This window comes from Colobus angolensis, unplaced genomic scaffold (genome assembly GCF_000951035.1).
Source record: "Colobus angolensis palliatus isolate OR3802 unplaced genomic scaffold, Cang.pa_1.0 Scaffold183, whole genome shotgun sequence".
NCBI classification, from domain to species: domain Eukaryota; kingdom Metazoa; phylum Chordata; class Mammalia; order Primates; family Cercopithecidae; genus Colobus; species Colobus angolensis.
The window spans coordinates 1,059,865-1,075,424 of NW_012114966.1; the positions used below are offsets into that span (position 1 = coordinate 1,059,865).

At 49.5% G+C, this 15,560-nt stretch overlaps 1 protein-coding gene across 1 annotated transcript in view; it reads left to right on the forward strand.

Annotated features, from left to right (window-relative positions):
• Positions 1-14,654, forward strand: part of LOC105510150 (protocadherin gamma-A6-like) — a 161,373-nt gene extending 146,719 nt beyond the window's left edge. The window contains 2 exon segments of the mRNA XM_011939781.1: positions 7,062-7,150; positions 12,622-14,654. Coding sequence (XP_011795171.1) covers positions 7,062-7,150; positions 12,622-12,848 — 316 coding nt within the window. The 3' untranslated portion in view covers positions 12,849-14,654.
• The last annotated feature ends 906 nt before the right edge of the window (positions 14,655-15,560 follow it).

Here is a 15,560-nt window from a genome sequence, read left to right on the forward strand (position 1 = left end):
GAAGGAAGGAAGGAAGGAAGGAAGGAAGGAAGGAAGGAAGGAAGGAAGGAAGGAAGGAAGAAAGGAAGAAAGAGAAAAGAAAGAAAAGAAAGGAAAGAAAGAGAAAAGGGAAAGGGAAAAGAATGAAGAAGACTTACATTCTTAAGTCCCTGTTTGGCACATGCTTCTCCTCCCCACCACTATCCCTTCTCAGGTCATCCTTTGGGTGTCTGGTCCCAATAGCTGTTGTCTCAAGCTCTGAGCCCAACAAACCATTTCCCCCTTCTTAGGCTGTAACCCAGGCCCTGCCCTGCAGCTGTCCCCAGCCTCTGCACAAAGAGTCTCCATTTGGTCCCCATCCTGTTCTCTGATGACTCCACACTACCATCCCTCCTCCTCAGAGAGACAGTATCCCTGCTGTCTCTCAGTTTGGGCAGTCATTCAACAAATAGCGACTTAATTTTTTTCTGCTTATAAAACAGTACATGCTCATTATAGAAACATGAAAAATAGAAAAAAATTAAAAGGAAAACCACCCATCACTTTACAATCTAGGGAGAACCACCACCAACTACAATTTAATATGGAACATTTCAAATATGTACAAAAGTAGAAAGAATGGTGTCATGAACCTGTATGATACCACTATCCAGCTTCAACTAATGCCTTGTCTTGTTTCACCTATATCCCTACCCTTATCCTCTCCTTGGATTTTTTTGAAGCAAATCTCAGACATCATGTAATTTCATGTTGGTCTCCCCCATCTTTAACAGATTATATTTTTTCTTTTTTTTTTTTTTTTTTTCTTTTTTTTTCTTTGGAGACAGAGTCTCACTCTCTTGCCCAGGCTGTGGCGCAATCTCGGCTCACTGCAGCCTTCGCCTCCCGGGTTCAAGCAATTCTCATGCTTCAGCCTCCCGAGTAGCTAGGATTACAGGTGTGTATCACCACATCCAGCTAATATTTTGTATTTTCAGTAGAAACAGTGTTTCACCATGTTGGCCATGCTGGTCTTGAAATCCTGGCCTCAAGTGATCTACCCTCCTTGGCCTCCCAAAATGTTGGGATTACAGGTGTGAGCCACCTTGCCCTACCAGATGATTCTTTTTTTTTTTTTTCCTCCAAACAGATTTATTGAATATAGCAAAATTCTATATACAAAGTGACCTGGACCTGCTGCTTCAAAACATGGTCCTTTCTTACTAATATCTTGATAGTCGGTCCATAGAGCATTAGAAAGCAATTGACTCTTAAATAAATAGAAAAGTGTCCAATGCACATTAAATGAATGGCCTAACTACTGGAACTTTAGTAGTTCTATAAGGTAATTAACATAGGTAGGATCGAGTTCCTGTGACAGGCTGCTGAAGAACAGATATGAGGTGTCAAGAGGCCATTTTGTGCACTGCCACTGTGATGCCATCATGTTTCTGGATCATAATGTTCCCATTATCTGATTCTAGACACATCACAGGAATATCAGTGGGGTCAGAGGTTAGCTTAGCTGTTTGCTGGGCTAGAACAGATATCACTCCAGCATGCTCATCTGACAGGGTCCCACGGCAACCCAGATTAAGTCCTTGTGAATCTGTGTACAGGACTCCAACAATGGAGGGATTCTTCATTGTGTCTTCCAAGTGCTGCTCCAAGGTCACCTCCATCCCACCCACCGACCACCCTGACCCAGATGATTCTTATATAAGGTCCACATTTTATATTTGACTGAGTGTCTCTTAAGTATCTTAAGCTCTTTTAATGTAAAAGACTCCCCCTCCATCTTCCATTTTTGCAGTTTATTTGTTGAATCCTTACCTTTTCATATGTATCTTTCTAAACTTTTCTTTGTGTAATGAAAGAACATGCACAAGCTTCATTTTTTAAAAATCTCATTTACCTAAATAAATTGTTCACAAACTTGTCACACTTTTATGTGACACTTTATTCACATATCAAGAACTGTTATTCCCAGTCATATGGTACATTTCCTACTAGTTTTTTAAAAATAGCAACTGAGGCCATACTGTCTGTCAGAATTATAGCTTTGTTCTTCTTTGCAGTGTATCATGAGAATTTCCCCATGTCTTTCAGAATTCTTCCCAAGTCATTTGCAGAGTAACTACTCATATGAATATACATATTATTTTGCAGAATAAGTCCTCATATGAATATACATATTATTTTTCTAATGCTAATGGGCTTTTGCTACATTGGAAAACATACTCATTCATTTACTTTTTTTTTTTTTTTTTTTTGAGATGGAGTCTCACTCTGTCTCCAGGCTGGAGTGCAGTGGTGCCATCTGGGCTAACTGCAAGCTCTGCCTCCCGGATTCAAGCGATTTTCATGCCTCAGCCTCCTGAGTAGCTGGGACTATAGGCTCACGCCACCACACCCAGCTAATTTTTGTATTTTTAGTAGATACAGGGTTTCACCATGTTGGCCAGGATGGTCTCGATCTCGAGCTTGTGATCTGCCTGCTTCAGCCTTCCAAAGTGTTGGGATTACAGGCAGGAGCCACCATGCCCAGCCTCATTTACATTTTAACATAATTAAATTCAGGCTGTTGTCAGGGTGACTTCCTAGATTTCTCAGTTTTTTGAGCATGATGTAGGGAGTATTTTATTATAGCCCAGTCTATGGGATATTCCCTTATACACACACACACGCACACACACACACACACACCCCACACTCAATAGGGCAAGAACCATATTCATCATCTCTTAAATTCTAGGTCCTGTCACAGGCAACTGCTTGGAAAATGGTTGACTAAATGTAGCCCATTTCTTCCATTTTTACTTTTCACTATTCCCCAAATCCTGGAAGAGTCCCTTATATCTGCTGCTGGGACTCCAAGGCCTCCGTGCTGAAGCCCAGTACGTTGTTGTGTATAAGATCATAGGCCCTGGAATCATATTAGGCTGTCTTTCAGGTTGCAACTCTACCAGTTCCACCTGTGTGACTCTGGTATAATCTCTCAACTTCTCTGAGCCCTGTTTTCATCTGCTGGAAAATATAGATAATCATAACACTTACCTGCAGTGTGGTTCTGAGTATAAGAAAGACAAACAGGCCGGGCGCGGTGGCTCAAGCCTGTAATCCCAGCACTTTGGGAGGCCGAGACGGGCAGATCACGAGGTCAGGAGATCGAGACCATCCTGGCTAACACGGTGAAATCCCGTCTCTACTAAAAATACAAAAACTAGCCGGGCGAGGTGGCGGGCGCCTGTAGTCCCAGCTACTCAGGAGGCTGAGGCAGGAGAATGGCGTAAACCCGGGAGGCGGAGCTTGCAGTGAGCTGAGATCCGGCCACTGGACTCCAGTCCCGGCGACAGAGCGAGACTCCACCTCAAAAAAAAAAAAAAAAAAAAAGAAAGACAAACATATTACCCAGTCAGCTTAGAATAGGAAGCTCTCAGTAAATGGTTAAAAAAGAGGTCTCTCTCCCTCTGCTCATCTCTTACCCAGCTTCACAGAGTTGGCAGCCCACCCACCTGTTCGGCCCTCAATCTTCAACCATTTCCCAGGACTCCTCCTTACACTCCTGACCATCATGGTTCCAAGCCCACTTTTCCACTCAGCTTTATTCCCTCAACACCACTGCCCCCCATGACAGGTCATCCTCCTAACCTCTGGCATCTGGTCCCATTGTCTCCCTGACAACCCCCATGCTCTCCTCTCTGCAACCCCTCCCTGCTTCCCTGCTCTCCCTACTTTATTCCCACTAACCCCCTTCACCTGGGGCTGAGACCACCTGGCCTTGACCCTGCACCCTCAGCCAGGCGCACAGAGAGCTCAGTCGGGCTGGAAGTAAGGACCCCAGATATTCAGTTGAGGAATTTAACATTAATACAATAATATAGAATCCACCAGCAGATTTTCATAAATGTTCTATGTGTTCTTTTATCCTTTTTTTCTTTTTTTTAAATCCAGGATTTCATCAAGGAGCGTAGATTGCATTTGGTTGTCACGTCTTTCGTCTCCTTTAATCTGGATCCAGCTCCCAGTCTTTTTTTTTTTTTTTAATGACATGGATATTTTTAAAGAGTTCAGGCCAGTTGTCCTTTAAAATGTCCCCTCACCTGGATTTGCTGGCTATTCTCTGATGGTTAGATTCAGATTACACACCTCGGTAGGAATACTTCCCGCAGCATCACACTGGGACATCACACTGGGACTCATCTAACGTCGGCTTGTCCGTGTCAGTGATGCCGGGTTTGTTCGCGTGGTGAAAACAGTGTCCCAAATCTCTCCACTATAAAAATATATCTTTATAAAGATATTTTAAAATATTTGTGATTAATAAGTAACCTGTGAATGAGATGTTTTGAGATAGGCAGCCTCCCTTCATGCAATTTCAGTATTCACGGATAATCCTTGCCTGTATCTGCTTTTACATCAGTGATTACAAAGCGGTGATTTTCTGTCATTCCTTCTACATGTATTTGCTGGTATTCTGAAAATTACCTGGACAATGTCTTCAGATTTAAATTCACTGTCTTTTCCTCTCAGGGAAGCCTGGACTGGCTGAGCTGCCTAACCCTGCCTCTTTTTTTTTTTTTTTTTTTTTGAGAGGGAGTCTCGCTCTGTTGCCAGGCTGGAGTGCAGTGGCAACCTCCACCTCCTAGGTTCAAGTGATTCTCCTGCCTCAGCCTCTCAAGTAGCTGGGATTACAGGCATGTGCCACTACACCCAGTTAGTTTTTTTTGTTTGGTTTGTATTTTGGTTGAGACAGGGTTTCACCATGTTGACCAGGATGGTCTCGATATCCTGACCTCGTCGTGATCTGCCCGCCCCTGCCTCTCTTCATACCCTCTGGTAGCCCCTGACACAGCCCATGGCAAGTGTCACAACTGCAATTACTGTACTGTGTAATTATTTAAAATCAGCCTCTCCGTGCCCACCATGAGCACCGTAAAGGTGGACAATTTCTATCATATCCACAGCCATAACCCCAACACCTAGCTCTGTGTCTGGTACATAGTAATTCCTCAAGAAATAATTGTTGGAGGAGTGCAGTGACTCACACCTGTAATTCCAGCACTTTGGGAAGTGGAGGCGGGTGGATCACGAGGTCAGGAGTTCGAAAGCAGCCTGGCCAATATGGTGAAACCCCGTCTCTACTAAAAATACAAAAATTCGCTGGGCATGGTGGTGTGCGTCCGCCTGTAGTCCCAGCTACTCAAGAGGCTGAGGCAGGATACTCGTTTGAACCTGGCAGGCACAGATTGCAGTGAGCCGAGATCGCGCCACCTTACTCCAGCCTGGGTGACAGAGCGAGACTCTAGTTGAAAAGAAAAGAGAAGAAAAGAAAAGAAAAGAGAAATAATCGTTGAATCAATGGAAACAAAATTACAACTCTTCCCACTTTTGGAAAGGAGAATTGAGATTCCTGCTTTCCCCTTCAACCCTAGCTTTATGTTTGTTGTGATGGTGTAGAGGTCACACACGGCAACCTGTGTCTGTTCTTAGGCTGAGTTCATCTACTTAGGGATGGGGAATCCCAGATTGGGCGAAACCAAAAGCAGGGACAGACCTTGGAAAAATTGTAAAGCAGTTCTTGGTTGTGCTTACCCACCATGACAAAATATGCACACACACATACACACACACACATTTTCATGCCTTCAAGGCCTACCCTACAGCCTTTCCCATGGTGCCAAACCCTTCTTATTACCTTACAGTCACTTAACTGTCTCTGCTGGCTTCTTCCCATTCATTCAGGCGACAAATATTTATTGAAAAACTTCTCTGAGCCAGATGGTGCCAAACAGTTACCTAAAGGGCAGACTGTGTGTGTGCCAGGGTTGTTTCCCGCCAACACTCCCCTGCAAATTGAAATAATTTCATCCTTGGAAATTCAAAAAAATCATGGAAATTGTCACTATGGGAAAAATCCAAGTAGAGCTGAACCTTCTAAGAAGTAGAGTTCTTCTTATGGTTTATTATTTTTTAAAATTATGAATCATTTCGTGTTTTTTCAACACTTGGAGTTTCTAAAAGTCTCAATGAGGTCCAAGTGCTAGGTTTTGTGCTAGGTGCTTCGGTAGGAAGCAGGCAGAGTCCCCACCTCACAGAAGTCAGCATGGTGGAGGAACAGACAGGCACAACAACAGTTGCAGTGTGACTAGTGCCATATGGGGCAGCCGCTGGGATGGGAGTACAGTGGAGGCACTGCCCAGTCTGAGTGGATTCCCTCTGATACATTTTATTCGTGTCACCATGGTAAGTGTTGGGGGACTGGCATTCTAGGGAACACCATCTGCCCAGGATTCACAGCAAGAGGGAACTTGAGGGATAGGAAAGTGCACCTTGGGAAAAGTTTGATGATAGAGTGTTTGAGAGTGGGATGGGGGGCAGGGATTCTTGTAAAATAGGAGGGGCAGGTTCTTACATGGCCGTGGATTTTACTCTGAGGGCTTAGGAAGCCATTGAATTTTAGAAATTTCTTCTCCCTGCTCCAGGGTCTCTTGGGGCCTCCTACATCTCCCCCTAGGTACTTCCTAGGTCCCCACTTTTTCTCTAGCTCTGGAACATTCTCTTCCATTTCCCACCTTTACAGTTCTCTGGAGAGGGTTTGATCTTCCTCACTGTGACAGGAAGCCAGGCTCTGTCATGGTGGGTGGGGGAATGCACTATGTTAAATGCATCGGACCAGCCTGGCCAACATGGTGAAACCCCGTCTCTACTAAAAATGCAAAAATTAGCCTGGCACAGTGGCAGGTGCCTGTCATCCCAACTACTTGGGAGACTGAGGCAGGAGAATCGCTTGAACCCAGGAGGTGGAGGTTGCAATGAGCCAAGATCGCACCACTGCACTCCAGCCTGGATGACAGACCCTATCTCAAAAAAAAAAAAAAAAAATAAGCATCGGAGACAGCAAAGAGCCAGTTTGGGGGACTGACTTGTGGGATTCTGGCTTCTGAAGGACTGTAGAAGTGCCTCCTACCTTGCTGAGAGAAGAAGGTCTTGGGCATGGGGTAGGGTTAGGGTACTAGGTTTGGGAGCCCAGGGAGAGGACAGGAGGGGCACGAGCTGTGCTGGCCTGGGAGTCTGTGCTCACCATCCTATTCTCTCTCCAGCTCCCAAAATGGCGATGATACCGGCACCTGGCCCAATAACCAGTTTGACACAGAGATGCTGCAAGCCATGATCTTGGCCTCCGCCAGTGGTGAGTAGTGCCAGTGCGCGTATGGAAGGGTGGGAGACCCGGGGTTCTGGGGTGCTTCTCACAGCCACCATGCCCGCGGACTGGATATCAAACCTGTGTAGTTTCTCCAGATCTTTCGGCAGGTCTGAGAGGACCCATGATTCCAAACGTAAAGCCTGGAATTGTGGCTAAGGAACAGCAGAGGGATTGGGGGTCCTGGGATGCCCAGAGGAGAGCGAACAAGGAAAGACTCATGGAGGGAATAGTGGTTACAAGTCTAGCTCTGGAAAGGGACAGCATAGCTCAGGTCCTAGCTCTGCCACCTACTACTACTATCTTTGGGACTTGGATCAACTTGCTCAATCTCTCTAAACCTCAGTTTCTTCAGTCTAGAAAGTAGGGACAGGGACCCCAAAGGGTTGTTGTAGAGATTAAATGAGATGATACCGCAAAGCATAGAGTTCTGGGCCTGGCGCTTAGAAGCCCTCAAGCGGTGAAAGTGGGTGTGGAAATCCCCAGCAGAGAAAACACCTCCTCCTTATGCGAGGCTCTTCTTTTGCTGCCCCTAACTCCAGAGTAGGGTTCTGGTTTTCCCATAAGATTGACTAAGGGCTTCCTTTGTAATAGAGATTCGGCCAATGGTGGTTGTCCCTGAAGAATCACCAGGGCCCAGAGCAGGGGAAGAAGAATATCATTCGTCCTTAAGAGTACAGGCCTGGGCCGGGCGTGGTGGCTCACGCCTGTAATCCTAGCACTTTAGGATGCTGAGGTGGGCAGATCATAAGGTCAGGAGTTTGAGACCGGCCTGGCCAACATAGTGAAACCCCGTCTCTATTAAAAATACAAAAAATTAGCCAGGCATGGTGGTACGCGCCTATAGTCCCAGCTACTCGGGAGGCTGAGGCAGGAGAATCGCTTGAACCTGGGAAGCGGAGGTTGTGGTGAGCAGAAATTGCACCACTGCACTCCAGCCTGGGCAACAGAGCGAGATGCTGTCTCAAAAAAAAAAAAAAAAAAAGAGCATGGACTTTAGAGGCAGACCAATCTGGATTCAAATCCTGGCACCACCATTTAGCAATGAGTCCATGGGTAAGTTATTAAACCCCTCGGTTTCACTTACTGTTAATGGGCACAGTATTAATGGATCTCATTGTTAATCTCAGGGCCACATGCAAGTTCCTCAGCACGGGATTGGCAGAGAGTAAGGGCACAATATATTATTATCTTTGCTGACCCAAACCCATTTTTACTGGGTAGAAAGCAGAATTAGAGTAATGCCTGTTAATAAAGACTAGCTTCTGGACGAGCAAATCCTGGGCTTATAAGGAGGCTGGCAGAGGATCAAGGCATTGCCCTATATCATGAACTGATAGCCCTGCCCTCCAGCACGTCTGGAGGACTGGTGGGTAGAGAACCAGGTGAAATCACAAGAAGCACTGTCATCACACCTACACACATGCTAAACAAACTTTAGGGGCCTCCTGTCAATGAATCCTCTCAATAGCTCTGCAAGGCAGGTCTGATTTCTCACATTTGACAGATGAGAGAACCGCGAAGGCACTTGCCCCAGGGTCCCCAGTTTTGAGCTGCCAAGCTGAGGTTCTAACCTGGCTCAACTCCCAAGTTTATGCTCTTTCTACTATAGGGAACATGGCTGCCTTTGGATCCAGCCTCGGCTTCTCTATTACCTGAGCAGGACTAGAGGCTAATCTCTTCCTCAAGCTCTGTTTTATTCTTCCAGATCAGGGTTGCCAGATAAAATACAGGATGGCCAGTTAAATTTGAATGTCAGATAAACAGCAAGTACTATTTTAGCGTAAGTCAGTCTCAAATGTTGCATGAGACATAATGTACTAAAAAAAAATGCTCATTGTTTACCTGAAATTCAAATTTAACTGGGAGCCCTGTGCTTTTATTTACTAAATCTGGCAACTCTAGCCCAGATGTCTTCGAGGTTAAGCGGGGCCAGGCCTGTGGTTGACGGAAGGACAGAGAGGTGGCAGGGACTGCTGGCCTCCTGAGGCAGAGCTGTCCCAGGTCTGCTGGGGCTATGATTCCAGAGAGGCCAGAGACTGAGTATGAAAGTGGCAGGCGGCTGGGTCTGAGGAGACGCCAAGTTGGGCTCTTGAGGGAAATAAACAGGTATATTTAGCTGTTGTGGCCTTGCGCCGTGAGGCCAGGAAGCAGCTTTTTAGCCTAAATCCAGATGTTCAAAACAGAAATGAAATCAGTATTTATGGCCTCAAACCCTCCAAGCAAGTCATGCAGCTTGTTCCCCTGTCAAGGCCTCCCTCCTTTGGCCCACACAGGGCCTGACCCTCATCTGAGCCTGCGCCCTGGGAACGGACCCTGGGGGCGGAGGTGGTGGGTCAGGTCCTGCTCTCACTTTCACACCCGCTTCCTTGCCCTGAAACCAGAGAGGTTCCTGAAGTCCAGCCCAGCCAGGCCTGTGGGGCTGCTGAGGGGGGTTAAGTAAGAGGGAAAGTAAAAACCCACACTTGGGAGGAGGCTTTTAAAATAAACATCTGGGGGAAGGGATGCTCTCAAGGAGGCTGCGGTTTGCAGCTCAGCCAGCTGTGTTCCAGCTAATCAGGCCTCCCTGGGCTACTCTGGAGTTGCTGCCTCAGCCCTGGGATAGGGTTGGTTAAGAGGACACAGGGAGGTCAGGGAGCTGGGAGCTGAGTTTCCCTGAGTAGAGGCTGGCACAGGAGAGGAGGCATCACCCCCACCTTGTCCAGGCCAGAAGATGTCCAGCTTCTTGGGGCTCTCCTAAGTCTGCCTCTCCGTGGACCAAGAGAAAATCCCGCTCCTTGGTGGGCCTTGGGGGGAGTGGGATATAGAGGGAGGGGCACTGGAGACCTGACTCTACAGAAGGTCAAAGCTGGCAATCTAACTTCTTCCCTTCAGATTTATAGATGGGGAAACAGGCTTGAGCCATGCAGAGCCTTGACCAAGCTCACACAGTTCCTTAGTGGCAGAGCAGAGCAGATAATTCTCTTTCTATTACATTCTGTATTTCCATATCTTCTCTCCCTCCTGGTCTAGCCCAACCTCAGGGCACCCCCCACGAGGTGGGTGGGGGATGGCTTTGTCACTTTCACCCACTGGGATGCTACTCAGAGATCTTGGGTGCACGCAGGACGTGGGTGGGCCGAGCTTCTAGCTACTCACTCAGGCCCTTCCTGTCATTCTGTTTCTGCCTCCCTTCTCCCTGCTTCTCCGTGTTCCTCCTCATTCTTTTCTGTGTGCAGAGAGACCACACCCCCCACCCCGCTCTTTCTCTGGCGCCTCTGAGGTCTCCCCTCTAGCCCCTAAATCACTCTGGAATCCTGGCTCTTTGAAGCCAGATCTGGGCCCCCCTCCCCTACCCCTTCCATCCCAGGCTGGGAAAGGCTGGAAGAGGCTGACGGCTGGAGGGGAGGGGGCGGGGCGGTGGCGGACCTGGCTCCCTTTTGGAGTTAATTAGGGAAAACAGAGAAATGTCAGCGGAATGAAAGAGCTGGGGGGTGGGGGCGAGCTGGGGTAGGAGAGGAGGAAGTGGGCAGCTGCTCCCTCCCATTCAACCCCTCTCCCCCGCCCCCAGAAAGCTCTCAGCTCCGGGGATTTGCGACATGAAATGGAGGCTGTAGAAGCCTGAGCCTTGGTGCGTGAAGAGGAAAACCGAGACGCATCCCGGCTCTCCCCTCCCGTGTGCCCTCCCCCTCTCATGCCGGCTTGAAAATATTTCCTGTCTCTCTATTTCTCAATCTCTGGTTGATGTCCCAGGATTACTCAGCCTCTCCGGCTATAGTCACTCTCTCTACTCGCTCCCAAGGTCTAGGGTGGGAGCAGAGGGAGCCTGGGAGAGACGTTCTACTGCCAGCTGGGCCTGGGCTGGCCTGGGCATCCCTGAGGTTTTAACTGTCTCCCAACCACAGAGGATCTCAGGGCCTTCAGCAGCCAGCCTCAAGGAGTCAAACTCCTGTTTCCTCCTCTCCCACCCCCGACCCAGTCAGGGCAGGTGAAGGGTAGAGGTGATGGCATGCTGGATGATGACGCTGTTGATGATGTATTGCACAGGATGAAGCGCCATCTCATTTAGTCCTCACAGCAACCCTGTGAGGTAGTAAAGTGCTTCTCAGCCTTCACAGTGCATACAAATCAGCTGGCAACTCCCAGAGGCTGCATTCTAAACAAGTTCCTGGGTGATGCTGAGCCAGGGCCAGAATGTGGACTTCTCTGGGCCACAGTTTCTTCTTATGTACAGTGGGACATTGGGCCAGAGGTGCTCTCTAATGTTACCTGGCTGTGACACTCTAAGCCTGTGTGTAAAGTGTCCCTGAGATATCTAGTCCCCGAGATCATCATCTCCTCAGCTTCATAGAGCAAGGCTCTTCTCCATCTTCTCTCTGCCTCCTATTCACTCAGAGTAGGGATAAGGTCCAAGCTGCTGGTGGTGCTGGTGATTGACTGTCCCTTCCAGCATGCGCTTAGGTACACTTGGGCCTGAATTCCCCTCTAATAAATGCTGCCTGGTATGGCCTTGGTCCTTCTAAGCCTTGGTTCCCTCATCTGTAAAATGGCGGTCGTACCACATACCTGGCTGGGCTGTTATGTAGAGGTTAAAAGTGATTGTGCATGTGAAGCATCTGGCAGAGCGCCTGGCACACAGTAGGTGCTCAAATGCTGTTTTGAAATACAAAAATTAGCTGGGCTAGTGGCGTGCACCTGTAATCCCAGCTACTCAGGAGGCTGAGGCAGGAGAATCACTTGAGCCCAGGAGGCGGAGGTTGCAGTGAGCCGAGACCCCGCCACAGCTCTCCAGGCTGGGTGACAGAGCAGGACTCCATCTAAAAAAAAAAAAAAAAAAATGCTGTTTTGAAATGGAGGCTTGGAAGAGCGCTTTCTTCACCCCCACCCCACACAATTACTAACAGAACTACTGAATCTCTACTCCATGCCAGGCCTTGCTTGGCAAAAGCTAGGGGCATGTATGAACCATGGCTGCTGCCCTCCAGGAGTCCATGGTCTAGTGTGGGAGTCAGAGGCTCCCTTGAGAAAGGCCAGGGCAAGGAGCTGAGAGCCTGTGTCACAGCCCTGAGAGAAATACTAGCGAATGTGTTTTGAGCACTTAGATCTACCAGGCACTATTTTAGGTACTTTACATACATTTTCTTATTTAGCATTCACTAAAACCACAAGAGGTGGTTACCATTATCATCCCCATTTTGCAGATGAGAAAACTGAAGTGGCATAGAGAAGTTAGGTAGACTTGCCCAGGATCACAGTGAGTAAGGAAAGGAGCTAGGAATCAAACCTAGACTTTCTCACTCCAAAGCCTTTTAACCTCTACCCTCAACTCTTGTGAAGAGAGACTACCTTGTATTCCCAGTGTTCGGCATGGTCAGGGCCCAGGGTGCTGTGTAGGCATTCGTTAACTGCTGGGGGTATAAGAGAGTGACTGTTGAGGACCCTAAGTTTAGCTCCCACCTGATCTTCCTCTGTCTCTGCAGAAGCCGCTGATGGGAGCTCCACCCTGGGAGGCGGTGCCGGCACCATGGGGTTGAGCGCCCGCTACGGACCCCAGTTCACCCTGCAGCATGTGCCCGACTACCGCCAGAACGTCTACATCCCAGGCAGCAATGCCACACTGACCAATGCAGCTGGCAAGCGGGATGGCAAGACCCCAGCAGGTGGCAATGGCAACAAGAAGAAGTCGGGCAAGAAGGAGAAGAAGTAACATGGAGGCCAGGCCAAGAGCTACAAGGCAGCCTCCCCCCAACCAGCCCAGCTTCTCCTTACCTGTACCCAGGCCTCAGAGTTTCAGGGCTCACCCCCAGAATACTGGTAGGGGCCAAGGCCATGCTCCCCTTGGGAAACAGAAACAAGTGCCCAGTCAACACCCACCCCCTTACCCCCCGGGGGTTGAATATGCAAAGGGAGTTCTGCTGGGAACCCCCATCCAATCAATTGCTGTACCCATGGGGGTAGTGGGGTTAGTGTAGACACCAAGAACCATTTGCCACACCCCATTTAGTTATAGCTGAACTCCTCCATCTTCCAAATCAATCAGGCCCATCCATCCCATGCCTCCCTCCTCCCCACCCAACTCCAACAGTTCCTCTCTCCTGAGTAAGGTGGTTGGGGTGTTGAAGTACCAGGTAACCTACAAGACTCCTAGTTCTGAAGAGTTGGAAGGGTATCATGACCTCTTGGCCTCTCCTTTGATTCTCAATCTTCCTCCAAAGCATGGTTTGGTGCCAGCCCCTTCACCTCCTTCCAGAGCCTGAGATCAATGCTCAAGTTTTGGAGGACATGGTCACCATCCCCATGGTACTGATGCTTGCTGGATTTAGGGAGGGCATTTTGCTACCAAGGCTCTTCCCAACGCCCTGGGGACCAGTCTTCTGTTTTGTTTTTCATTGTTCCACGTTCCCACTGCATGCTGTGATTTCCCCCACCTCCTCCTCAAACAAGAGACTCCACTGCATGTTCCAAGACAGTATGGGGTGGTAAGATAAAGAAGGGAAGTGTGTGGTTGTGGATGGTGGGGGCATGGACAAAGCTTGACACATCAAGTTATCAAGGCCTTGGAGGAGGCTCTGTATGTCCTCAGGGGACTGACAACATCCTCCAAATTCCAGCCATAAACCAAGAACTAGGCTGGACCCTTCCCACTACATAATAGGGCTTAGCCCAGGCAGCCAGCTTTGGGCTGAGCTACCAGGACCAATGGGTTAAACTGGCATTTCAGTCCAAGGAAGCTCAAAGCAGGTTTAGGACCAGGTCCCCTGGAGAGGTCAGAGGGGCCTCTGTGGGTGCTGGGTACTCCAGAGGTGCCACTGGTGGAAGGGTCAGTGGAGCCCCAGCAGGAAGGGCGGGCCAGCCAGGCCATTCTTGTCCCTGGGTTGGGGAGGCAAGGAGCTAGGGCAGGGACCAAATGAACAGAAAGTCTCAGCCCAGGATGGGGCTTCTTCACAGGGCCCCTGACCCCTGAAGACTCAGTCCTTCACCTTGCCAGGTGCCATTTCTATTCCGTGAAGGCCACTGCCCAGGCCCCCGTTGCGCCCCCTAGTGGCCATAGCCTGGTTAAAGTTCCCCAGTGCCTCCTTGTGCATAGACCTTCCTCTCCCACCCCCTTCTGCCCCCGGGTCCCCGGCCATCCAGCGGGGCTGCCAGAGAACCCCCAGACCCGCCCTTACAGTAGTGTAGAGCCCCCTCCCTCTTTCGGCTGGTGTAGAATAGCCAATAGTGTAGTACGGTGTGCTTTTACGTGATGGCGGGTGGGCAGCGGGCGGCGGGCTCCGCGCAGCCGTCTGTCCTTATCTGCCCGCGGCGGCCCATGTTGTGTTTTGTGCTGTGTCCACGCGCTAAGGCGACCCCCTCCCCCGTACTGACTCCTTCTATAAGCGCTTCTCTTCGCATAGTCACGTAGCTCCTACCCCACCCTCTTCCTGTGTCTCACGCAAGTTTTATACTCTAATATTTATATGGCTTTTTTTCTTCGACAAAAAAATAATAAAAAGGTTTCTTCTGAAAGGCTGAACGTTTCTGTATAAGCGATGGAAGCTCCTGGCATGTGTGCATGAAATGATGAGCTGAGGTGGGTGCTGGAAGAAGGACGGAATCGGGAGGCGACTTTGTGTCCTTGCGCATCTAGATGTTTCCGAATCGCGCTCGTGTGTGTGTGTGTGTGACTGTGCAATATGGCTGTGTATGCTTGCAATGCCGTTGTGCGTATAAGACAGCGTGCGATTGACTGTGTGCTTGTGGATCTGTGTACCGTGTGCCGCTGTGTGATCGGCTGGCGGGTCCGCTGTGGGGGTGGAGCCCTGAGTGCGGCGTGTCAGTGTGCAGCTGAGTGTGCAGTCTACGCTTGCGGCTGTCTCCAGGCAGAAGAGGAGACCCCGGCGTGGGCGTGGGCGGGTTGGCGCCGGGCAAACGCGTTGGGGAAGGGACCGAGAACGTTTCCGTAGTTCCCGCCCCTTCCCGACTAAAATTACCTACTCGAAGCGCCCCGGAGGGCTTCGCGGGAGGAAGGTAGACTCTCCTTTGCCCCCGTACCCCCACCCCCACTGCCTAGAGGTTTTGGGAAAGCCGCGGCAGTGGAAGGGAATGCGGGAGGCGATTCTTCGAAAACCAAGTCTGCAGTTCGAGCCTCAGTTTCCCCACCTGGAATTCGCCTTCCCTCTGACATCTCCGCGGCGAAGCCTAAGAAATTGGTGGGCTCATCCTTTTCTTGCGGGGTCAAGGGGACTGAAAGGGCGTGCAGGAAATGAGATCCCTCGCAGTCTCAGCTCCCCTCCCTCCTTCTTCTCGGTGCTGTTCCACTCACTAGCCTGCCCTCCCATGTCCCCGCCCCCTCCGCCTGCCTCCTCAAAGCACTGTGGGATTCCGAGGTTGCTGCAGCCAGAGAAGCTGCAGAAAACAAGGAGCTGGGGGTGAAGGGGGA